General features: G+C 41.9%; 1 protein-coding gene and 1 long non-coding RNA gene across 3 annotated transcripts; one reads left to right on the forward strand and one right to left on the reverse strand.

Moving 5' to 3' along the window:
• Positions 1-9,893: 9,893 nt before the first annotated feature.
• LOC127492353 (uncharacterized) lies at positions 9,894-11,587 on the reverse strand. The gene is made up of 3 exons (XR_011388330.1): positions 11,450-11,587; positions 11,002-11,099; positions 9,894-9,973 (listed from the first exon to the last, which is right to left on the reverse strand). It is a non-coding gene; the product is annotated as an uncharacterized lncRNA (long non-coding RNA).
• On the forward strand, positions 11,344-24,776 carry PSMA1 (proteasome 20S subunit alpha 1). 2 transcript variants are annotated; one of them, XM_002708826.5, is made up of 10 exons: positions 11,344-11,740; positions 12,877-12,921; positions 13,189-13,290; positions 13,406-13,509; positions 15,887-15,975; positions 16,282-16,352; positions 16,454-16,583; positions 20,258-20,337; positions 23,051-23,161; positions 24,416-24,776. In XM_002708826.5, exons 1-10 carry the CDS (start codon positions 11,738-11,740, stop codon positions 24,470-24,472), a joined length of 792 nt encoding a protein of 263 aa, XP_002708872.1. In that variant the 5' UTR covers positions 11,344-11,737; the 3' UTR covers positions 24,473-24,776. The 2 variants fall into 2 exon arrangements, with proteins under 2 accessions (XP_002708872.1, XP_069929255.1); XM_070073154.1 differs by lacking the exon at positions 11,344-11,740 and adding an exon at positions 11,883-12,118.
• The last annotated feature ends 293 nt before the right edge of the window (positions 24,777-25,069 follow it).

Consider the following 25,069-nt stretch of genomic DNA (forward strand, 5'->3'; position numbering starts at 1 on the left):
TATATTCTTATTTTTCGCAGCAGTTATCTGTTCTAAACGTCAAAGCTTTAAAGGACATTCTCTTACTATTGTGCTTTGTAGATTTTTTTTTTTTTTTTTTTTGACAGGCAGAGTGGACAGTGAGAGAGAGAGACAGAGAGAAAGGTCTTCCTTTTGCCGTTGGTTCACCCTCCAATGGCCGCCACGGCCGGCGCGCTCCAGCTGGCGCACCGCGCTGATCTGATGGCAGGAGCCAGGTGCTTCTCCTGGTCTCCCATGGGGTGCAGGGCCCAAGCACTTGAGCCATCCTCTACTGCACTCCTGGGCCACAGCAGAGAGCTGGACTGGAAGAGGGGCAACTGGGACAGAATCCGGCGCCCCGACCGGGACTAGAACCTGGTGTGCCGGCGCCACAAGGCGGAGGATTAGCCTAATGAGCCGCAGCGCCGGCCAATGCTTTGTAGATCTTAACATCTAAATAAAAATAACCAAAAACTGTCAAAAGAGATTAAAACAAAATTAAACATTTAGGAGAACTTCAAAAGCTACCAAGATGAAAAGGAAGGCTTTTGCCTAAAAGAGTAACTTATTTAAGAGATTAGATTTGAGGGTTGTGGCTCATTTATACCTCCAGTTTGCCACTTTTTATGTAGATAATAACAGGCATTGTTACTATACTGATAATGTGAGTATGGAACATCCGTAGGGCAACTAACAATTTTAGAAGACAAATACCGGTTCTAAAATAACAATAGTAATGGCTAATATTTATGAAGTATTTACCATATGCTAGGCAGTGTACTAAGCACTTTAAATGAGAAATTCACTTACTCCTTACAGTAGTCAAACAAGTTAATAGCCATTATTACCTCCATTTTACAGGTTTCAACAACAGTAAAAGTTCAGAGTGAAATAAGTTATCAAAGATCTCAGTACTTCTAAGTGACTAAGTTCAAATATAAATTTAGTTCTGTCTTAATACTGCAGTCTCCTAGCATTCAACCCTTGGAACTCTGGTTCTCACTGACATCTCATGGCTGTAAATAACTTCTCAATGATGATAATCCCCTATTTTGGATCTCCAGTCAGGACAGATCTCCCCTCTGAGGTCGAATTCAGAGGCTAACCTACTGCTCCTTATCACGACTCAGATGTCTAATAGACATTGCAAACTTGCAGTACACAAAACCAAAATCATCTTTTCCCTAAAAACTGCTCTTCCTGACTCTCCTTCACCTCTATTCTTTGCAATTGCATTCTTCCATTTGCTCCCGCTAAAACACTGGAGTCATTTTGAATGCTTTCTCTTATACAGTACATTCAATCCTATCGGCTCTGTCTTCAAACCATATCCAAAATCCAAGTACTTCCTACAACCTCACTGTCACAACTCCAGTCCAAGCCATCATTATCTCTCACTTGGATTACTGTTAACAGCCTCAATCTTGTTAATACACTTGGCCCCCTATAGCCTGTTCTCAACACAAAGGTCAGGTTTGATCTTTTTAAAACATCAAGAGCGACATTCCTCTATTCAAAATCCTCTAGAAACTTTCTGCCTCACTCAACCTCCTTCTTATGACTAAAGGTCTCATAATACCTCTAGCCCCAAATCCATTTCCTCTCTAACTTCATCTTTTCTATACCATTCTTCCTATAAGGTTTTTTTAAAGAAAGAAAGAAAGAAAGAAAGAAAGAAAGAGAGAGAGAGAGAGAGAGAGAGAGAGAGAGAGAAAGAAAGAAAGAAAGAAAGAAAGAAAGAAAAAGAAAGAAAGAAAGAAAGAAAGAAAGAAAGAAAGAAAGAAAGAAAGAAAGACAGACAGACAGACACCCTCCAAATTTATTCCTCAAATGGCTACAGTGGTCAAGGCTGGGCCAGGTTGAAGCCAGGAGCCTGCAGCTGCATCTGAGACTCCCACACTGGGGGCAGGGACATAAATACTCGGGCCATCTTCCACTACCTTCCCAGGCATATTAGCAGAGAGTTGAATCAGAAGTGGAGCAGCCCAGACTCACACAGAGGCTCCAATACAGAATGCCTGCAGTGCAGGTAGTGGTTTAACCTGTTGCACATTGCTGATCCCCTCAGGAATTTTCTTTCTTTTTTAAAAATATTTTTAAGGGCTGGCGCCATGGCTCAATAGGCTAATCCTCTCTCTGCCTGCGGCGCCAGCACCCCAGGTTCTAGTCCGGGTCGGTGCACCGGATTCTGTCCCAGTTGCTCCTCTTCCAGTCCAGCTCTCTGCTGTGGCCCAGGAGTGCAGTGGAGGATGGCCCAAGCCCTTGGGCCCTGCGCCCACATGGGAGACCAGGAGAAGCACCTGGCTCCTGGCTTCGGATCAGCGCGGTGCACCGGCTGCAGCGGCCACTGGGGAGTGAACCAACGCAAAGGAAGACCTTTCTCTCTGTCTCTCTCTCTCTCTCTCACTGTCCACTCTGCCTGTCAAAAAATATATATATTTTTAATGAACTTATAAATATATTAGATTAGATTCTCAGAGTACCCTTAGGTATTTCCAACTACTTTGTTTATGAGATTTTCTCAACATTTTAGTAATAGAGTTTGACATATAGCAAAGTAATCAACAAACAACAGTTGAATGAATGAGAACTGTCTGAGGCCAAAACCTGCTCTTTTCATCACTTTTATGCAGATATTGGTGACTTTATAAGTTGAAGGTGGTTGGCCAAATTCTTCAGAGTGGCCCCTATATAAAAGTTCCCCTGGTAGACTAATCAAGAGACATTTGGTCTCTTAGGGTTTTAATGGCTTTCAGTTCCTCTCAGCGTGTTTTGGGGATCTGGCTTAGGATACACAGTGGTTCTTTTCTTTATTTTTTATTTTTTATTTTTGACAGGCAGAGTGGACAGTGAGAGAGAGAGAGAGAAAGGTCTTCCTTTTGCCATTGGTTCACCCTCCAATGGCCGCTGCAGCCGGCGCGCTGCAGCTGGCGCACCGCGCTGATCTGATGGCAGGAGCCAGGTATTTATCCTGGTCTCCCATGGGGTGCAGGGCCCAAGCACTTGGGCCATCCTCCATTGCACTCCCTGACCACAATAAGGGTATTTTGTAAGAATAGGCCACAAAAGCAACACTGCTTCTCCAATTTAAAGACTAATGTTAGTTATTTCAAGATTTTGTAGAATTATAAAAACTAGTAAAGGTCAAGTAGACAATTTCCCACGGACATGTAATATTTATTGTTACTCAATTACCTAGATGATATTCTGGAACAACTGCTTAATTTCTGGGAAAAATATTTCTACACAACTCAAGTATGATAATGGTTTTTAAATAGCCCTCATTTTTGGTTACACACTGAGAGAAGGAAATTATATTATATACTTTAGGTATAATTCTAAATTGTTTCTCTTCCCAATTATGTTTATTAATTCTAATTTGCTTCATTCCAAGTGTTGTTTATTAGCAGAAGACAACTTAGCTGCTGAATAACCAGTAAAGAGAGACAAAGAGGGAGAGAGTATGGAAGGGAGGAAAGAAAAGAGGGAGGGAGGGAAGAAGGAAAAATGAAAGAAACGGGTGGAACAGGAGTAGGTATAAACAAAGCTACATTAGAGCGAGCTATCTAAAGGCTATCAGAGGGCAGGCATTTAGGTTAAGATGCCTACCTCCCACATTAGAGTAGAGGGATTCAATTCCCACTTCCGGTTCCTGACTCCCACTTCCTGCTAAGGCAGACCCTGGGAGGCAGCAGTGATGGCTTAATTGGGTTCCTGCCACTCCTATGGGAGACCTAGATTGAGTTCCCAGTTTCCTTCAGCCCTGGCATCTGTGGGCATTTAGGGAGGAGAAAGCTCTCTTCTCTCTCTCTTTCTCCCTGCCTCTCAAACAAATTTTGAGAAAAAAGAATTTTACAGGGGTGACAGGCAAACAGCAAGGAGTGATGCAGTACCACTGCAAACGTGTAGCCAACACAGAGGACATGAGGTTAATAAACACAGATATTTATCTCCTATTGCTTTTTGATCTCCTGCTAGTGCCTTCCATCTATCTGAGCCTAACCAAAAGTCAGGGGCAAAGGGATTTTGATGACATAATCCATACAGGTGAAGTGAATCTAAAGGGGTAACAGAGACTATTCAGCACAGTGACATGGAAGTACAAGCAGTTCCACAATTTTGCTATAAATATTTCCAAAGTAAAAAAAATACCTATTAGAAGATGCCGGAAACAGAGTTTTGAATGTCAGTCTTTGGTACTATGTAATGTATCTGGAATTATTATTACCATTACTAAAGTATTTTTATTCTTCACTACCTTTTTAAACTAAACTTATTGAGCACCTAGTCTGTGTGACACATTAGATGCATACACTAAGGAAAATATGACATACTTGCTGTCTTCCAAGGGTTTATAATATATGGACGGCCGGCGCCGCAGCTCACTAGGCTAATCCTCCGCCTTGTGGCGCCAGCACACCGGGTTCTAGTCCCGGTCGGGGCGCCGGATTCTGTCCCAGTTGCCCCTCTTCCAGGCCAGCTCTCTGCTGTGGCCAGGGAGTGCAGTGGAGGATGGCCCAAGTGCCTGGGCCCTGCACCCCAAGGGAGACCAGGAGAAGCACCTGGCTCCTACCATTGGATCAGCGCGGTGCACTGGCCGCAGCGCGCCGGCCACGGCAGCCATTGGAGGGTGAACCAACGGCAAAGGAAGACTTTTCTCTCTGTCTCTCTTTCTCACTGTCCACTCTGCCTGTCAAAAAAAAAAATATATATATATAATATATGGAAAATCAATGTAAACAAATAAATACCAAGTAAGTGGTGTGTGTATGCCTTGGGTTGTTAAAACAAGATTCTCAGTTTTAGCTGAAATTCCAAGAAAGTAAAATGCCGACTATTCCCATATTGTACAGCAAAATGCAAAACTACAAAAGTAAAAATTCCCAAAAGAGAGGAAGGGAGTTGCTTTTGCAGCTCTAAAATTGTCCACCCACTTCCAGGTCAGAGAAAGATGACAATTTAGAAGACAGAAAGTCTTTGGTGTGTCATGTGTGGACATGACTTTTTCCTCACCTCATCCCCTGGGAGAGGCTTTAATAGAATTTTTAAAAATGATTTATTGGGGGCAGTGCTGTGACATAGTAGGCTAAGCCTCCACCGGCGGCACCAGCATTCCATATGGCACCAGTTCATGTCCCAGCAGCTCCTCTTCTGATCCAGCTCTCTGCTACAGCCTGGGAAAGTAGTGTAAGATAGCCCAAGTGCTTGGGCTCCTGCAACTGCATGGGAGACCTGGAGGCTCCCGGCTTCAGATCAGCCCAGCTCTGGCTGTTACAACCATTTGCAGAGTGAACCAGCAGATGGAAGACCTTCCCTCTGTCTCTCCCTTTCTCTATAACTCTGCCTCAAATAAATCTTTTAAAAATTATTTATTTATTTATTTTGAAAATCATAATGAGACGGGGGTAAAGAGAGAGAAAGAGAGAGAGAGAGAGAGAGAGATCTTTCAACTGCTGCCTCAATCCCCAAATGGCTATAAAAGCTAAGGCTGAGCCAGGTAGAACCCAGGAGCCAGGAGTTTCATCCAGGTCTCCCATGTGGGTGGATGGAGTCCAAACACTTGACCCGTCTTCCTCTGCTTTTCCCATACCATTAGCAGGCAGCTGGATCTCAAAAGTAGGGCAGCCAGGACACAAACTGACACCTGAATGGGATGACCGCTATACCACAACGCCAACCCCAACAAAATTTTGATATTTTCCCCTAGAGCTAGGGGGCTTGGGGTCACAGTGGACTAGTGTCTGGACTAGGCACAGGTGAATACAACAGTGAACAATAAAGACATTCTCTGCCTTCACAGAGCCAACATTCTAGCAGAACCTCGAGAGCAAGACATTTTGGCTAACTAAATGCAAAGGTGAGTTTTTGGTCTGGTCAAAAGTACAAGGCACACCTACATTGTGATTATTTCTTTGGATCATATATTTGTTACTCAAGAGGGTCAGGTGGAAGGAAAACTTCCACAGAAAGAACCTAGAGGTGAACTTACAGATACTAACAACATTGAGCTGATAGCCAGACAAAATGTATTTCTTCAAGTTCAAGCAAGAGATTACAAGAATTTTTTCATTAGAGTAAATGTGAGAATGGATGTATTTCCAAAGAACCTATAAAGTTACAAATGTCAACAGTAAACATCTGTCAAGTTCAAGGTGTTTATATACTATAATCATAGGTTGACCAAGTTAAGAATTTTCTTACCCCTTCCTGTTTCAGCTTGGAAAAAGAAGGGCAACCTAGTTGTGGTTGGTGGTGGTGGTGGTGGTAGGGGATGTTAGAAGAGAAATTTTAGGCAGTAACAGAGAGGAACTCAAGCATTTACTCTTTTGCCATGGCAAGCTCAAGTTGGGAAGTTGAGAGAGGCAAGAAACTTCACTCCTTTTTTTTTTTTTTTAAGATTTATTTTATTTATTTGAAAGACAGAGTTAGAGAGAGTTAGAGACAGAGAAGTTTTCCATCCGCTGGTTCACTTCCCAGATGGCAGCAACAGCTGGAGCTGTGCCGATCTGAAGCCAAGAGCCAGGAGCTTTTTCTGGTCTCTCACATGGGTGCAGGGGCCCAAGGACTTGGGTCATCTTCTACTGCTTTCCCAGGCCACAGCAGAGAGTTGGATCGGAAGAGAAGCAGCCAGGACTAAAACTGGTGCCCATATGGGATGCTGGCACTTCAGTCCAGGGCATTAACCTGCTGCGCCACAGCGCTGGCCCCAAGAAACTTCACTCTTAATGATATTGGATTTATTAATCACTGATGTGTCTAGTTGTATAATTGACTAGTTGACTTTTTTTACTTAAATAACCAGAAAAATCATGAGACTTGTACCTTATTTCATTCAAAAGTATGTAAAAATTAACTCCATATATGGAGGGAAAATAGTAAGTAATTTCCACATTGCATCTGGTACATTCCATTTGTTCAATATACCAGTTACAGTTGCTAAGCACAACACCATAATAAAATTTATGTGTCCATGAGGGAAAATTTCCATCTTTTATTTAGAATTTACTTTTAGGCCGGCGCCGCGGCTCACTAGGCTAATCCTCCGCCTAGCGGCGCCAGCACACCGGGTTCTAGTCCCGGTCGGGGTGCCGGATTCTGTCCCGGTTGCCCCTCTTCCAGGCCAGCTCTCTGCTGTGGCCAGGGAGTGCAGTGGAGGATGGCCCAAGTCCTTGGGCCCTGCACCCCATGGGAGACCAGGAAAAGCACCTGGCTCCTGGCTCCTGCCATCGGATCAGCGCGGTGCACCGGCCGCAGCGCGCTGTCCGCGGCGGCCATTGGAGGGTGAACCAACGGCAAAGGAAGACCTTTCTCTCTGTCTCTCTCTCTCACTGTCCACTCTGCCTGTCAAAAAAAAAAAAAAAAAAAAGAATTTACTTTTATCTGATTCTTAAAAATCCAGGGATTGCTTACCAATGATGTTCAAAGAAGTAGTGCTATGTTTGCTGACCCAATCTTCCTATACAATATCTTTTTCTTTTTTTAATTTTTTTTTTTTTTGACTGGCAGCGTGGACAGTGAGAGAGAGAGACAGGTCTTCCTTTTCTGTTGGTTCACCCTCCAATGGCCACTACGGCCAGCGCGCTGCCACCAGCGCACTGTGCTGATCCGAAGCCAGGAGCTTCTCCTGGTCTCCCATACGGGTGCAAAACCCAAGCACTTGGGCCACAGCAGAGAGCTGGACTGGAAGAGGAGCAACTGGGACAGAATCCGGTGCCCCCGACCGGGACTAGAACCCATTGTGCCAGCGCCACAGGCAGAGGATTAGCCTATTGAGCCATGGCACCGGCCCCTACACATTATCTTTTTTTTTTTTTTTTTTTTTTTTTTGACAGGCAGAGTGGACAGTGAGAGAGAGAGACAGAGAGAAAGGTCTTCCTTTTGCCGTTGGTTCACCCTCCAATGGCTGCCGCGGCCGGCGCGCTGCGGCCGGCGCACCGCGCTGATCCGATGGCAGGAGCCAGGAGCCAGGTGCTTTTCCTGGTCTCCCATGGGGTGCAGGGCCCAAGGACTTGGGCCATCCTCCACTGCACTCCCTGGCCACAGCAGAGAGCCGGCCTGGAAGAGGGGCAACCGGGACAGAATCCGGCGCCCTGACCGGGACTAGAACCCGGTGTGCTGTCGCCGCTAGGCGGAGGATTAGCCTAGTGAGCCGCGGCGCCGGCCCCCTACACATTATCTTTACTAATCATTTTTTAGCTACCAGTTAAGGATAAAGCTGTATCGGCCGGCGCCGCGGCTCAATAGGCTAATCCCCCGCCTTGCAGCGCCCGCACACGGGGTTCTAGTCCCAGTCGGGGCGCCAGATTCTGTCCTGGTTGCCCCTTGGGGTGCAGCCAGGACTCAAAATGGCACCCATATGGGATGGTGGCACTGCAGGTAGCAGCTTCACCCACTTCACCACAGCACCAGCCCCAGACTTTCACTTTTGACAAAAGCCTACCAAATGTTCCTTCTTCTATTGGTCTACAAATAGAGCTTTAATAAGTGTTACTCTGAAGAGTCCAGCCAATTTCTAAGTCACAGAGCCCTGGATATTTGCTCAGGAAACAATAACCAAAAGGACAGGTTTTGCAGGTATCTGCTGTTCTTTCATGTATTCACTCAATGAAGGTTTGATGAGTACAGTCCAGCTCTCTGCTGTGGCCCGGGAAGGCAGTGGAGGATGGCCTAGGTGCTTGGGCCCTGCACCCCAAGGGAGACCAGGAAGAAGCACCTGGCTCCTGGCTTCGGATCGGCTCAGTGCACCGGCTATAGCAGCCATTTGGGGGCTGAACCAATGGAAGGAAGACCTTTCTCTCTCTCTCTCTCTCTCTCTCTCTCTCTAACTCTGCCTGTCAAAAAAAAAAAAAAAAAAAAAAAAAAAAAAAAAAAGCCGGCGCCGCGGCTCACTAGGCTAATCCTCCGCCTAGCGGCGCCGGCACACCAGGTTCTAGTCCCGGTTGGGGCGCCGGATTCTGTCCCGGTTGCCCCTCTTCCAGGCCAGCCCTCTGCTGTGGCCAGGGAGTGCAGTGGAGGATGGCCCAGGTGCTTGGGCCCTGCACCCCATGGGAGACCAGGAAAAGCACCTGGCTCCTGGCTCCTGCCATCGGATCAGCGCGGTGCGCCGGCCGCAGCGCGCCGGCCGCGGCAGCCATTGGAGGGTGAACCAACGGCAAAAGGAAGACCTTTCTCTCTGTCTCTCTCTCTCACTGTCCACTCTGCCTGTCAAAAAAAAAAAAAAAAAGACAAAAAAATTCCTATCCCTGGACAGTTAAGTGGTTCCCTAACTCTCTGGAATAACAAATTTCCCTCCTCATTTTCACTTGAGCTACCTTCAAGGAGTTTCTTTTTTTTGTATTCAAAAATCTTCTGTAAAAGTAACCTATGCACCATGCACAATAAGTTAATTCTCCACCTATGGCGCCAGCATCCTATATGGGCGCTGGCTCAAGTCCTGGCTGCTCCTCTTCCAATCCAGCTCGCTGCTATGGCCTGGGATAGCAGTAGAAGATGGCTCAAGTCCTTGGGCCCCTGCACTCACGTGGGAGACCTGGAAGAAGCTCCTGGCTCCTGGCTTCGGATTGGCACAGCTCCGGCCGTTGCAGCCATCTGGGAGTGAACCAGCAGATGGAAAACCTCTCTCTCTGTCTCTCTCACTGTCTCTAACTCTACCTCTCAAATAAATAAATAAAATATTAAAAAAAAAGTAACCTAATAAGAGGTTACCATCCCTATTGACAGGGAGTGCCAACAAATGAATGAGAAAATGAGTAACGTAATAATAAATTGAGAAAAGAATGAAGTACAGTTTACTAACATAACAAACAGCAGGAAATACATTAAAAGATTTTTTACTAGTAATCAAAAACTACAAAGAAAATTAAAGCAAGAGGTTTTTTTTTTTTTTTTTCCCTGCCTATCAACTTGATAACTGCACAGTGTACTCACAATATCCAATGTTGGTGAGGGTACAATGAAAGAGGATTCTCAGGCACTGTAGAATGTAAACAGATATAATATTTTTTTGCAACTTAGCCATATAAATCTTAACTACAAATGTGCATTCCCTCTGACCCCACAATTCTACTTCTATGAATTCATCATAAGGAGGTAATCAGGAAAGTACACCAAATAATGTATAATCATCATTATGGTATTTTTATAATAGCAAAAATTTGGAAAGAATCTAATTGCTCACCAATAGTAAGGTAAATTATCTCATTTCCACACAATAGAACACTATACAACTACTGAAAATATAATAGACATTTCATAAATATTTCAGAAATATTTATGAAAACAAAATGGCTATAACTTTTTAATAGTATTAAAAATAGTTTAATATAATTTTATATGTAAAAGAACTGACAGATTTGTATGCAACACATAACCATAAATATGTTACATGACAATTTTTAAATGGGCATTTAGTCACTCATTCAACATTCTTTATTCCCTTCGCCAATATTTATTAAGCACTTCATACATGCTAGGAATGTGTACATCAAAAAGATGAACTATTAATTTAATCTGTTACTTTAAAAATGACAATAACCATTGTTGCAAATTTGAGGGGGGCAACCCCATATACTACAGTTGAGGACCTAACAGTAAAACTTTTCTAAAAGCCAATTTAGCTCTTTTCATGAAAAGCCTTAAAATTATACATTTCATTTGAACCTGTAATTCCATTTCCTAGAACTGACTCAAAAGAAAAGAATATGGATGTTAAACATATATAGGAAACAGTTCGTGAGTTATTTGGAAGGACCTAAATATCAAACAATAGGGATCTGGGTAAATATATGTTCAGAATGCAGAATACCAGGGCATCTTTGTTTGACCTGCAAAATGTTGAAGACAAGAAAGCGTTCAAACACATACATGCAAAGGTTTCTAAACAGTGTGATTCTACACTGCTGCGAACCTGACCACACCACCTGAGCCAGTTCTTGTACATGCAAAACTCTCATCCCGAAGGGATGCTTTCAGCTCCAATGTCACCTTAATCTAGGCACTCACCTCTTCTTTAAAAAGAGAATTACCAGTTGGTAGGTGTTATTGGCAGCTATGCTCAGAGCTGTCTCAAACTAGTTCATTTGGGGATTTGCCAGAAGATCCTTTCGAAAAGAAAATAGATAATTCAGAAGAAAAAGTCCTTTTATTCTCAGCGGCCTAATCTAATCTATCGGGTGTCTGCTTGGTTCTGAGGGCATGGAAAGACAGTAGTTCAAAGTCCGGAGGAGGAAAACAACAGTGATAAAAAATGAAGGGCTGCTGGTATCAGGGTCTTCGAAGAAGAGATTTAAGGAAGGCAGAGGATTCATAAGTGCAAAGCAAAGAACGCACACCAGCAAGATACTCGAGGAAGAGTATGGCTGACACACATAAACAGGCGTTATTCTGTGGCCTTTCCTGAAGCCTCGTTCTTCTCAGACACACACAGCTCAAATCTCTGAGGACGATGAACCTGAGACTCCAGGACGGGCTACGAGCTGCTGTTTAGCCACTGCCTGCACTCCGGGGCCTACGTTTCCCGCCAATCTCAGTTCCTCCTTCTCCCAGGGCCCCGCCCACGCAGGAGGGCGCGAGGAAGCGCTGGAAACCTATCGATAGCTCCGGAATAGACTGATCTACCCTGCGCTGCCGCCGTCAAAACCCCGCAGCCTTTTCTGTAGATCGCCGAGCGGTAGTTTCGGCTGCGTTCCTTACTCCGCACCTTCGCTAGGAGTCCTGCAGCCAGGCCGGCGACGGAACCATGGTGCGTTGGGTCCCGATCCTTCGAAGGTTTAGGGCAGAGGTCCCAGTGACTTGGGGATGGCGAACCAATTCTCCTGCCGTTCTTAGAGCGGCCCGAGGCCACGGGGCATGGGAACCCCAGTCTGCGGGAGGGCTCCGGCAGTGATTCAGCATCTCCGGCCTGGCCTGGCGAGCTGCGGTCGGTAGCCGGTGCAGCCTTTTCCTCACGGCGCATTTCGCTATTCTCAAGGCCTCGATGAAGTGGTCGAGTCCGCCTCTCGAGTTCCCTCACCGGAGTAGATTCCCAGAGGTCCAAAACGATCCCTCGTGCTCTGGACGATAGAGAGACGGGACTTGACTCGGAGGCGGCCTTGTACCGCCGGGGCGGTCTAGACCCAGGGTGTGTGTCCTTAGATCGCGTCCCTTTCCTTGGTGGGTCCGTCCGACTTATCAGCCCCCTAGGGCGCGATCAGAAAAGGTCTCTTTCACTTTGTCCAGTCACCTGATTGCAAATGAGTGAACTTATCCTGAAAGGGGAAATGATGGACTCAGGATTATAATGTAGTTCTGTGGGCTTCAAGTCCCACGCCAAAGAGTCCAGCGTTCAGTCCGCTCTCCCCTGTGATTGTTCTGCCAAGTAGTGAAAGGCCTTTTTGAAGATTGTCTAAAACAGTAGTGTATCGTAGTTATTCGTATCTAGCCCAAAGTAACAAAGAAAAATTTTATGTGTACAAAAGTGCAAGTACAGGGGAGGCTCAAAGATAATCAGACATATCCCTAACCTTAATTTTAAGATAGAAAAGGATGTGTACAGAGCTGTGGGACTTCGTGCTGTGAGGGTTTTGGGAGAAGAATTCAAGAGATAGACATTTGAGCTCATTTAAAGAAAAAGTTTGATGCATATAAACTTCAATAGTTGAACCCAAAGGGAGCGCTATGGAGAGTGGCTGGGTAGAAAGTTGGAAAGATGAGACCCATTTAGAGCTGTTCCTTCCTCCCCAGCTCATAGAAATTGTAGACTTGGCTTGCCACTGAGTATAGTAGTAATCTTCCAGTGAGTTTGCCTTAACAGTTACTTTAATGTGTAATGAAATCACACATTTCTTAATATTAAGAGGAGGGTTCTGACAATAATTTGATCTTTTTTTTTACTTTCAGTTTCGTAACCAGTATGACAATGATGTCACTGTTTGGAGTCCTCAGGTAAGATAATGTTTCATACTATTCCATTCAAGAGCTTTTTCATGGCTGCAATATGTTTAGAAGGTTGTGTGATTGTAGACTGTGAGAAAATGGGATATATTCATTTTAGACACTCCCATAACTTAAATTTATAATTCAATACATTTTCTGGTTTTAAAAAAAGTCATTTGAGATTTAACAGTGCTCTTGAGGTTTGAGGACTCTTAATTCTTAATTTGTGAAACTCTTCTAAGGTGACTCTAAGACATGTGTTTTTTTTCCCTTTAGGGCAGGATTCATCAAATTGAATATGCAATGGAAGCTGTTAAGCAAGGTTCAGCCACAGTTGGTCTGAAATCAAAAACCCATGCAGTGTTGGTTGCATTGAAGGTAAATAAAGCAATAAATATATCTTCCTTTAGAAAGCAAAATTATCAAATGAAAATTTCACTGTGTAGGCAGTAAAGTTTTAAACTTATTTTTATCTTTTATGATGTCTATTTAGAGGGCACAGTCAGAGCTTGCAGCTCATCAGAAAAAAATTCTCCATGTTGACAACCATATTGGTATTTCAATTGCGGGGCTTACTGCTGATGCTAGGCTGTTATGGTGAGTATGATTTTGAAAAACAAACATCTCTGATTCATAATATTTTTTAAAGATTTATTTTATTTATCTGAAAGAGTTACAGAGAGAGGTAGAGACAAAAAGAGAAGTCTTCCATCTGTTGGTTCACTAGTCAAATGGACACAACAGCCAGAGCTGAGCCAATCTGAAGCCAGGATCCAGGAGCTTCTCCCACATGGGTGTAGGGGCCCAAGGACCTGGGCCATTGTCTGCTGCTTTCCCAGGCCATAGCAGAGAGCTGGACTGGAAGTGGGGCAGCCAGAACTTGAACCAGTGCCCATATGGGATGCCAGCACTGCAGGCCAGGGCCTTAACTCACTGCACCACAGCACTGGCCCCTGACTCATAATTGTTTACTTATCATGAAAAGACTGAGGTAAACTATGTTGGGAAGTTGTCTGCCAGAATGTTTATAAGTTAATATTATGACTATCTTAATGGATTGGGTTAGTTTCTGAATATTCCATATCCTGGTTCTTGTAATAGTAACTAATAGAATTCAACATACTGGTACTAAGACTTGAGAAGTCATCAAATAATGTGATAACTTAAAGTAACATGTGTTGTTTGAGACTCTGTTATGTCTAAGAAACACTTGACACTTTTGTATCATTTTTAAGAATGAGCTATACCACCTTTGCTTTTTTCGTCTTTTTTTTTTTTTTTTTTTAAGATTGATTGATTGATTGATTGGTTTGAAAGGCAGAGAGAAAGAAGTCTTCCATCGCTGGTTCATTCCCCAAATGGCTGCAATGGCCAAAGCTGAGCCGATCCAAAGCCAGGAGCCAGGAGCTTCCTCTGGGTCTCCCATGTGGGTACAGGGGCCCAAGGACTTGGGCCATCTTCCACTGCCTTCCCAGGCCATAGCAGAGAGCTAATCAGAAGTGGAACAGCCAGGACTGAAATCGGTTGCCCATATAGGATGCCTGCACCACAGGTGGAGGCTTAGCCCACTGTGCCACAGCACTGGCCCCCACCTTTCCTTTTAAATACACCAATATTTTTTAAACATTTATTTTTTGCAAAGCTCAATACTGGGTACTGCAGAACATACAAAAATAACTCAGACCCAGTTCTTCAAGGAACTTAAAATTAGTTTGTCCTATAATTTAGAAAATAGAGTATAACTGGTAAATTTCTTTGGAGTCCAGAGGAGACACAGATTTTTTTTTTTTTATGCTGAGAAGCAATATGTAAGTGAACAGGTGAGGCTTTGAAACCAAACAAGTTGAACTCCCACCTTTACCACTTAATATCTGAGATTGGGTTACTTATTTAAACACTCAATTTTTTTCAGTATTTTCCAAGATTATTGTTTAATAACCTGATATGTAGAGCACTTAACACAGTGCCTTTCAGGTAGTAAGTGATTTGTGTGATGTTGGGGGTAGGAGATAGTTGTAGCACCTCTTCCACCCCCTATCCTCGAGCCCTTTTTCTCTTAAGTCTGCAACATAATGACAGCATAAGTTTTTGTCTGGTCTTAGATATATAAAATATTGTGAGACTCAGTTTACTGAAATATCACCATGTGAACATATAATTAATATAAGAAGTTTATTAATGAGATACTGTAATTTTTTTTGGTACTAAGTCTTCAAAATTTTGCTATATATTTTTTACTTTAAATACATCCTAGTTCAGCCTAGCTACTTTTTAAAAGGCCCAGCAGCCATATGCGATTAGTGTCTCTCATATTGGGCATTTAAGTTCTAGAAAGCATTGGGAGATGGATTTAAATAAAAGTACTTAACAAAGAAGTTTGATCTTCAAATGTGACATTTACACACCAGGAACAAAGCAGCATGGAAAGAAAGGAAAATGTCTTTTTTGTGGTTACTCCCTTTAATAGACATGAGTTTTACCCAATGTTAGCCTTGCTTAATTCTCGTTGGGTTTAACAGTGAAACTCAGCAAGCTAGTATCCAGTATCTGCCTTAGAGCACTGCTAATGGATAGAGGTAACATTGGAAGGAACAGTGGTAAAGGTTTTCACTGTTACGGCTTCTGTTTTTTGTAATAGCTTGTTCTAATGGGGAAATTTTAGTCTGCTTTCAAGGAAAAGAGCAGAATAAGTATTCTCTTTGTCTTTATTCTCAGTCTTCTCTGACCTGTCAGTGCCCTAAGACAAAGATTTTCTAAAGCTAAGATATATTTTAGTATTTTGTAAAAATCTCACATGGCCCCAGAGTTTGGCACCAAAGTGCATCCTTGTGGTTCTGTCTTTCTTACCTTTTTCTGCTTTCCTCATATGGGTGTAGTCTATGTAAATGTTCAGGAGAAAATCAAAGTGAAACTTTACTTGGTTGCATCCACTATCTGTGATTCGAAATTATTAATTTTTCTTGTTTCTTTTTAGTAATTTTATGCGCCAGGAATGTTTGGATTCCAGATTTGTATTTGACAGACCACTTCCGGTGTCTCGTCTTGTATCTCTAATTGGAAGCAGTATCCTTTTTATGTTAGCATGCATGGATGTGAACTTTAAAGGGTTTTGGGTTTTGATACTTAACGCTTAGGTTAGTTAATAGGAATGTGATCATACAAAATGTGATCATTTATAACATAGGTAAGGTTGTAAAAAAATCTTAAGAAATTGAGTTGCTCTTTCATTAGCCCTTGAAAGCAATTAATATTTTTCAGACATAAGGTAAGCCCAGTTTCAGAATTATACAGGCATCACTTTTAAAGGGGATTTCAAAATAGACATAGCTCTTTAGTACTTGCTATAACAAGTTCTTTAACTCGTTTAAGAGACCCAGATACCAACACAAAGGTATGGCCGAAGACCCTATGGTGTTGGACTGCTTATTGCTGGATATGATGTAAGTTCATAGAGAATTGTTAATTGTTAATGATTGTATGTGTGTGTGTTTTAGCTCAACCAAAGTCAAGAATTAAATGGTGTATTTCTTTCTATGTGTAGGATATGGGCCCTCACATTTTCCAAACCTGTCCATCTGCTAACTATTTTGACTGCAGAGCTATGTCCATTGGAGCCCGTTCTCAATCAGCTCGTACTTACTTGGAAAGACATATGTCTGAGTTTATGGAGTGTAAGTGATCATGTTTCCTGCTCTTTACTCCTCCAGTCTTTATATGGTGAATAAACATAGGATCCTAAATGAAGAAATCTCCTCATTACAGGTTTTTAAAAAAAAATTTTTTTTTAAATGTTTATTGTCCCACATTCTAATTTTTACTGTTGGTTACCCCATTAGTTTCAGTCACCAGTAGAACTTTTTCTTTTCTTTTCTAACTTTTTCAGAATATAAATGTGTCCCCAGCCTTGAATATTCTTGATTCCCTTGCTCTGTAATATGCCCCAGTGATTGTTGTAAACCATTGAGCTAGCTATCAATTGTCAATTCTGTTAACAACTTATAATTTTCCATGATTTTGTTCTTTGGGCCTCATAGATATTTCTGCATTAATTAATCCATTTGAAACAAGGAGAAAGGAAAGTGAAAGATTTAAGACGTGATAGATAGGGCAGGTTTTCACGTGACTTGCTTCGCATTGGGAAGAGGGCTGGTATCAGGGCTTTACCAGTTTTCTTTGTCACTTGATCTGTTATGGCATTATAGCATTCTGTGGAGAAAATATTTGAGACTGAGTGAATACAGAAAAAACTGTCTTATTACTCAAAGCAAACTCTGCTGTAGTATGATAATAGATTTAACTAGAAAAGGGGATTGTGTAGCAGGCAGTGATGACAGCTCAAGTAATTGTATTCCTGCCGCCCATATGAGAGACCTGGATTGTTTTCCCAACTCCTGGTTTTAGCCCCACTCATCATTGACTTTTGCTGAGTGAATCAGCAGATGGAATGGGGGGAGTATGTGCTTCCATGCACCCTCTGTCTTACTTTTTCTTCCCCTTCTCTCTCCTTCTCAGATGAATTTTAAAAATTAAAAAAATAATACAAGTGTTCTGAATCATGAACATGGAATGTTTTCCAATAGGTCATCTTTAATTTCTTTCAATAATGTTTTGTAGTTTTCAGTACACAAACCTATTTATTTTCTTAAATTTATTCCTTAGAATTTTTTTTCAATTTTATGTATGAATTATTCATTTCAAGTGTGTGGAAATAACAATTGATTTTTCTATGTTGATTTAGATTTTTTTTTAATATTTATTTATTTATTTGAAAGGCAGAGTTACAGAGAGGCAGAGACAGAGAGATCTTCATCTGCTGGTTCATTTCTCAAATGTCCACAATGGCCAGACCTGCGCCAATCCACAGCCAGGGGCCAGGAACCAGGAGCTTCTTCTGGGTCTTCCATGCAGATGCAAAGGCCCAAGGATTTGGACCATCTTCCACTGCTTTCCCAGGCTATAGCAGAGAGCTGGATTAGAAGTAGAGTAGCTGGGACTTGAACCAGCACCCATAAGGGATGCCTACACCACGGGCAGTGGCTTTACCCACTACACCACAGTGCTCGCCCATGATTTAGATCTTGAAACCGTATTGAACTCATTTATTCTGGTAGTGGGGCAGGTGCTGTGGTGCAGTGGGTTAAAGCCTTGTCCTGGAGCGCCAGCATTCCATATGGGTGCCGGTTCTAGTCCTGGCTGCTCCTCTTCCAATCCAGCTCTCTGCAATGGCCTAGGAAAGCAGTAGAAGATGGCCCAGGTCCTTGGGCCTCTGCACCTGCGTGGGGGACCAGGAAGAAGCTCCTGGCTCCTGGCTTCAGATTGGCACAGTTCCGGCCATTGTGGCCATCTAGGGAGTGAACCAGTGGATGGAAGACCTCTTTCTCTCTCTCTGCCTCTCTCTGTAACTCTTTCAAATAAATAAAATAAAATCTTTAAAAAAAAAATTCTGGTAGTTTTTATGGATTTTTTTAGATCCAAGATTGTGTCATCTGGGAATAGAGAGAGTTTTACTTCTTCCTTTCTGATCTGAATGTTTTTATATCTTTTTCTTATCAAATTGTCCTGGCTAAGAACCTCACCTACAAAGATGAATAGAAATGGTAAGAACAGGCATCCTTGTTTTGTTCCTGATCTTAATATAAAAAGCTTCTAGTTTTTCACTATTAAATATGATTTTTTTGTAGGTACCATTTGTCAGGTTGAAGGGGTTTCCTGGGCCGGCGCCGCGGTTCATTAGGCTAATCCTCCGCCTTGCAGCGCTAGCACACCGGGTTCTAGTCCCGGTTGGGGCTCCGGATTCTGTCCCGGTTGCCCCTCTTCCAGGCCAGCTCTCTGCTGTGGCCCGGGAATGCAGTGGAGGATGGCCCAAGTGCTTGGGCCCTGCACCCCATGGGAGACTAGCACCTGGCTCCTGCCTTCAGATCAGTGCGGTGCACTGGCTGCAGCGCACCGGCCACGGTGGCCATTGGAGGGTGAACCAACGGCAAAGGAAGACCTTTCTCTCTCTCTCTCACTGTCCACTCTGCCTGTCAAAAAAAAAAAAAGGGGGGGGGTTTCCTTCAGTTACTAGTTTAATGTTTTTATCATGCAAGGATTTGGGGTTTTATTGCATGCTTTTTATGTGTCGCCTGAAGTAACCATGCAGATTTGTTGTTATTCTGTAACTGTGCTGTGTTACATTGGTTGACTTTGAAATGTTAAAGCAGCTTTTACATTCATGGGATAAATCCCATTGGATTGTGGCTTATAATGCTTTTTATATGTTGAAGTTTTTTATGTTTATTATATTCATAATAGGTATCACTTGGTAGTTTCCTCATATCTTTCTCTGGTTTTAGTATCAAGGTAATACCACAGAGAATGAGTTGGAGAATCTTACCTTTCTCTTGATTGATTGATTGGCAGTTACAGAAAGAGGGAGAGAGAGAGATCTTGCGTCCACTGGTTCACTCCCCAAATGGCCACAATGGCCGGGTCTGAGCCAGGCCAAAGCCAGGAGCCAGGAGCTTCATCTACATGGGTGCAGGGGCCCGCCCAAGCACTTGGGCTATCTTCTGCTTGGCCAAGCACATTAACAGGGAGCTGGATCAGCCAGGACTTGAACTGGCACCCGTATGGGATGCCTGCATCACAGTCAGTGGCTTGACCCATTGTGCCACAATGCCATCCCCAAGAATCCATTTTTTAGAAAAGTTACTTGTTTATTTGAAGTTATTTATTTATTTATTTATGTGAAGCAAGAGAGTGCTCACTCACCCATTTCCTTGTTCGGTCCCCAAATGCCCACAGATGCTGGAGGGACAAAGCCAGGAGCTAGGAACTCAAATCCTGTCTCCCATACCAGTAAGCAGGAACCAACTTCTTGAGCGGTTTCTGCTGCCTCTTGAAGTCTGCATTAGCAGGCAGCTGGAATCTGGAGTTGGGGCTAGGAGTCAAACCCAGGTCCTCCAATGTGGGGCACAGTTGTCCTAACTGGCATCTTATCCTCTAGGCCAAATGCCTGCCTGCCCCCTGGAGATTCCTTTTCTAAAGAGCAAATTTAGAAACTAGCATTCCACAGAACACCTTCTACAAAATTTCCAGTTGTGTCATTGTGAATCAGGATTTTAATGTAGTGAATGGAAAGGTCAAATTTAGTGGCAGAAATCATGTATCCTCTCATTAGATAATAGCAACGTCAGTAATGGCTCTTAGAAGATTGTATGACTAGCGTTAAACTTTTGGTTGTATTTATTGCGATAAGTTTAGTATGCAACTAAAGCCACAACTTCAGACTTTCACTTGATGAATAAAAGAAACCTAGCCTGACAACAAAGTTAAGAAATACCTGTTAATTTATTACATATAGGCAATTTAAATGAACTGGTTAAACATGGCCTGCGTGCATTAAGAGAGACACTTCCTGCAGAGCAGGACCTGACTACAAAGGTAAGTATGTTTCTAATTAACATTGTAGTCTAATTTTTTTTTGCACAAGTGTGTGTGATAAAGCAGTAGATACTTAAATTCTTTAATTTGGGAGGTAGTTGCCTTGTCTCATTCTTTCCCTTTAAGCTATTTGCTAAATTTTGAAATGTCATTTTTCAAAATATTTCTTTAGTGTAAAGCAATAAAGCCATAATATCTTTGTATTGTTAATAGTTAACCAAATGTATGTATTAAGCATTTACCCTGTGTAGGCACTTTGTAGGTATGTGGTAAGTGTTCTATATATATATTTGTAAACACAACAAACATCTTGACTTTCACAAAACAAATTCTGATAGAATTAGTATGCACATAAGTAAATTGTGTATTAGAAGATATTAAACACTATAGAGAAAATGAAACAACATGAGAGGAGTAATTTGCCAATTGAGTGTAGATAGGTAGTATGGTTGGTATAACTGTAAAATAGCATGGTCAAGGATGATATCACCAAGAAGTTGAAATTTGAGAGAAAAATCTAAAGTAGGTGAGTAAACCATGCAGCTGCTTAGGGCAAAATTATTCCAGGAATACAAGGGCAAAGGTCCTGAGGCCAGAATATTTCTAGTATTCAAGGCAAGGAAACCAATAGCATTGGGGTCAGAGATCAAGAGGAAAAGGAGAAGGAAAGAAATCAAAGAGGTAACAAAGGCCAGATTGTGTGTCCTATAAGCCACTGTACATACTTGGCATTTTACTGAGTGACTGTTGGAGTTTAAGCGGAGGAACACCATGATTTGGTTTAGGTTTTAAGAGAGTCACTCTGGCCTTTTGACAACAGATTATTGTGAGGACGTGGGTGGAAATACTTTACAGCAATTGTAGTAATTCAGGAGAGAGATGCTGGTGATTGGAGCACAGTGATAGAAATAGTGATAAGTGACTCAAATGTGAATGTTTTGAAATTGAAGCCCGAAAAGTTTGCTAACAGATTTGTTGTAGTTTGTGAGTGGGAACAAAAGAATTCTTCCAAAGTTTTTGGATTAACTGGAAAGAATGATTTATGATTTTATGGGTTTGGATAAGACAGTGGGAGGGACAGATTTTGGAGAAGAAGTTAGGGAGGCAGATCAGGCAGTCATTTATGAACATGTCAAATTTGAAGTGCCTGTTGACCAATTGGTAATACAGTAGGAAGTATTAGCATCCCTTAGGGTACCATGGAGAGTGGTCCCACTTAGAGTTTAAAGTTTTGAAGTCTTCATGTCAAAATGTCATTTAGAGATTAGACTGGATGAGATCCCTAACACAGATTAAACCAATAGTTTGAGAACTGGGCCAAGGAAACTTAACTTTTAGAGGTTGGGAGATGTGTAGGGTTAGCAAAAGAGACTGAAAAAATAGGCCAGAGAGGTAAGAGAAAGACTTGGGAAATGAAGAATCCTTGAAAACAAAGAAGAAACTTTTGAAGAAGAGTGAATGAGAAATTGCTAATCAAGGAAGTTGTGAATTAAGAATTAACTGTTAGATTAGCAGTAGTATAGTCACGGAGGACTTGGTGGCAGTCTTAATGGAATTGTGGGGCAAAAGCCCATATAAATAGAGTCAGTACAGAGTGAGAAAAGAGGAATTGGATATAGCTGTTTGGACAAGGTTGTCTGTTGAGACTACAGAGAAATGGGTTGGTGTCTGGAAACGGATGTTGATAAAGTGTGAGAAATTACATCATAATTGCTATATCATGAGAATATCCAGTGTAAAGGGAAACATTTATATAGAAGAAATTTGAGAAAAACTGTGAGATAATTTGTTTAGTTTTTTGTTGTTGTTGTTTGGCTTTTAACAATATATAGGAGGAAAGATTGGCCTTACAGAGGAAATTCATTCATAGTGGCTAGAAGCAGGGGAATCTAGGAACATAGATGCAGGAAAGAGTGGATACAGTAGAAGCCTGTCAGGAAGGTGTTCAGCTGAAAGGAGAATGGAGAATGTTAAGATGAGTTGTCTGAGAGAAAGGGCAATTGAATGATGTAGAAATTGGCAAGCCGGCGCCGTGGCTCAATAGGCTAATCCTCCACCTTGCGGCGCCGGCACACTGGGTTCTAGTCCCGGTCGGGGCGCCGGATTCTGTCCCGGTTGCCCCTCTTCCAGGCCAGCTCTCTGCTATGGCCAGGGAGTGCAGTGGAGGATGGCCCAAGTGCTTGGGCCCTGCACCCCATGGGAGACCAGGAAAAGCACCTGGATCCTGGCTCCTGCCATCGGATCAGCGTGGTGCGCCGGCTGCAGCGGCGGCCATTGGAGGGTGAACCAACGGCAAAGGAAGACCTTTCTCTCTCTCTCTCTCTCACTGTCCACTCTGCCTGTCAAAAAAATAAAAAATAAAAAAAAAAGAAATTGGCATAGTATTTTCCAGGAACCCCTAAGGCCTGCTTAAGATGATCATAATGGAAGTGAAATTCATCAACAGTTATAAAGTCACTTTGTTAATAGTGACTGGATAATTGTTATTTACTACATATGTGAAGACATTATAGCCTGAACAATCTGTGAGGTTTCTCATCAAAAGTGAGGATGAAATCTGCTAATTACACGAGCCTACTAGTTTCCTTCTCCTGTTTTCTCCCTATAGATACATAGTTTTATTCTGTTTTTTTCTACTCAGCATTGTATCATCAGCATTTTTCCAACCCAAATTCTTATGGTTTTTTATTTTTACCTTTGTTCCCTCCTTCAGAATGTTTCCATTGGAATTGTTGGCAAAGACTTGGAGTTTACAATTTATGATGATGATGATGTATCTCCATTCCTGGAAGGTCTTGAAGAAAGACCACAGAGGAAGGCACAGGTATATATCATAACACAGGAGGCTTTAGTTCTATCATAAGCTACTGGTCCCACCACAACTGTGTCCGGTTTTAGTCTTTAATTATTGAGATATGCTGATAATTCAGATGGCAATAGCAAATTTAAGGAATAACTCACCATATTTCACCAAAGTGAAATATGGGGGGGTAGTGATCTTGATAAACACAAAAAGGGAAAAGAGTTGGTGATTTGATTATCTATTCCTGTGTAATGAGCTACAACAAATGTTATTTCTCAACAATTGTGTAGTTAACGGGTTCAGCTGGATGATTCCTTTGCTGATCTTGCTTGTGATCTCTCAGACATTGCATTCAGATGTGGAATCAGGCCAAACCAGCCAAGATGCCCCTACTCACATGCTTCTTCAGTCAGTACCTTCTGGTTTCATAGCTGGGTGCTGAGACCTCTGCTAGGAAAGACTGGGCCTCTGTCTTGTATCAGGGCCTTTCCATCAGCAGGGTAGAACTCAGAGCTTTCGAAAGCTCACAAATGAAAGCTGTCAGGAATTATTTAAGACTTGAGACCCAGAGTTATGTGTACTTTCTGTTAATTAAAATGAGTCAGAGTCTATGTGAGTGGGGACTGGGAAGAGTGGTTCACTGGGGCCCAACTTCGAACACTTAGAAAAGCAGCACGAAGTGTTGATGAATCTCAGATTAATTATGGATCTTTCTGTTGGATGTTTAGAATACGTATTTGCTATTAATATATGTTTATTTGACAGCCAATGTAAATTGAAACTAAAAAGTGCCTGATAAATTGGTTCTACAACATAAATTAATTTCAGTCTGCAAAGGATAATATTTGTATTACTTGGGGGGGAAGATTTGCATTATTTAAACTGTTGTTGACAAGAATTTAGGAAAAAGAAGTGCTACACAACTTTTTTCTTTGTATCTTTGCTGTTTTTATTGGTGTTAAAGGGGAGAAAGTATGTCTAAAAAGTATTGGGTTGTATTTTAAGCTTGGCACAAAATATGATAAAGTGATAGAATCACTATGATTTTTAAGTTTTCAGAACTGTAAAATGTTTTATATATACATATATATATTCTTTAAAGTATTTGTTCAGAAATTGTAACAGGACAATGAACTAAAATAGCATATCCAAAATATATTATCCTCTAACCCCTTTTTCCTAGTATTTTTAATAATGTAATGTATATGACTAAAAGTACATGTATATCGAGCAAGCATTCATTTTATGTATTTTCTCTTTTCTTCCCCTCGTAAGCCTGCTCAGCCTGCCGATGAACCTGCAGAGAAGGCTGATGAGCCAATGGAACACTGAGTGACAAAACAGTCTATATGTGTGTTTTCAAATATGTAAGAGTACAGGAACACATACTGATGAAAATAATCTATACTTTGAACCAAAAGAAGAAAGTGGTAGGAGTGTATGTTTAGGAATCAGCCCAAATGTGAGTTTTTCTGGGCAACCTCATTGAAACCATTTAATGGGTGCATTTTTCTTTAAGGGGGTCTATATAATCATTTTGTAGACAGTGTAGGTATCTATACTAATGTTTTTATATGAAGAAAATAGTGTCTTTACAATTTTAAAGACAACTGTGAAATAAAATTATTTCACCACCTGTTTTGTATTGTTTTTTTTTAAGTAGTTTCAACTATAAATTGTAGTCTAGAAATACAGCTGATTATTTGTGTTTGCAAAATTGCCTTAATTTTAGTGCTAGAGAAAATAAATACTTCTTACTGTCACAGCCTGCAGTCTGTGGACTGACTGCATGAAAATCCATGACGATTTGCTTCAGAATACAAATTTCATGGTGCAACCTTAGAAATCATTCTTTTTTAAAAAAAAATTATTTATGTATTTGAAAGGCAGAGTTACAAAAAGGCAGAGGGAGAGGAGAGAGGTCTTCTA

Source organism: Oryctolagus cuniculus, chromosome 1, assembly GCF_964237555.1.
Source record: "Oryctolagus cuniculus chromosome 1, mOryCun1.1, whole genome shotgun sequence".
Lineage (NCBI taxonomy): Eukaryota > Metazoa > Chordata > Mammalia > Lagomorpha > Leporidae > Oryctolagus > Oryctolagus cuniculus.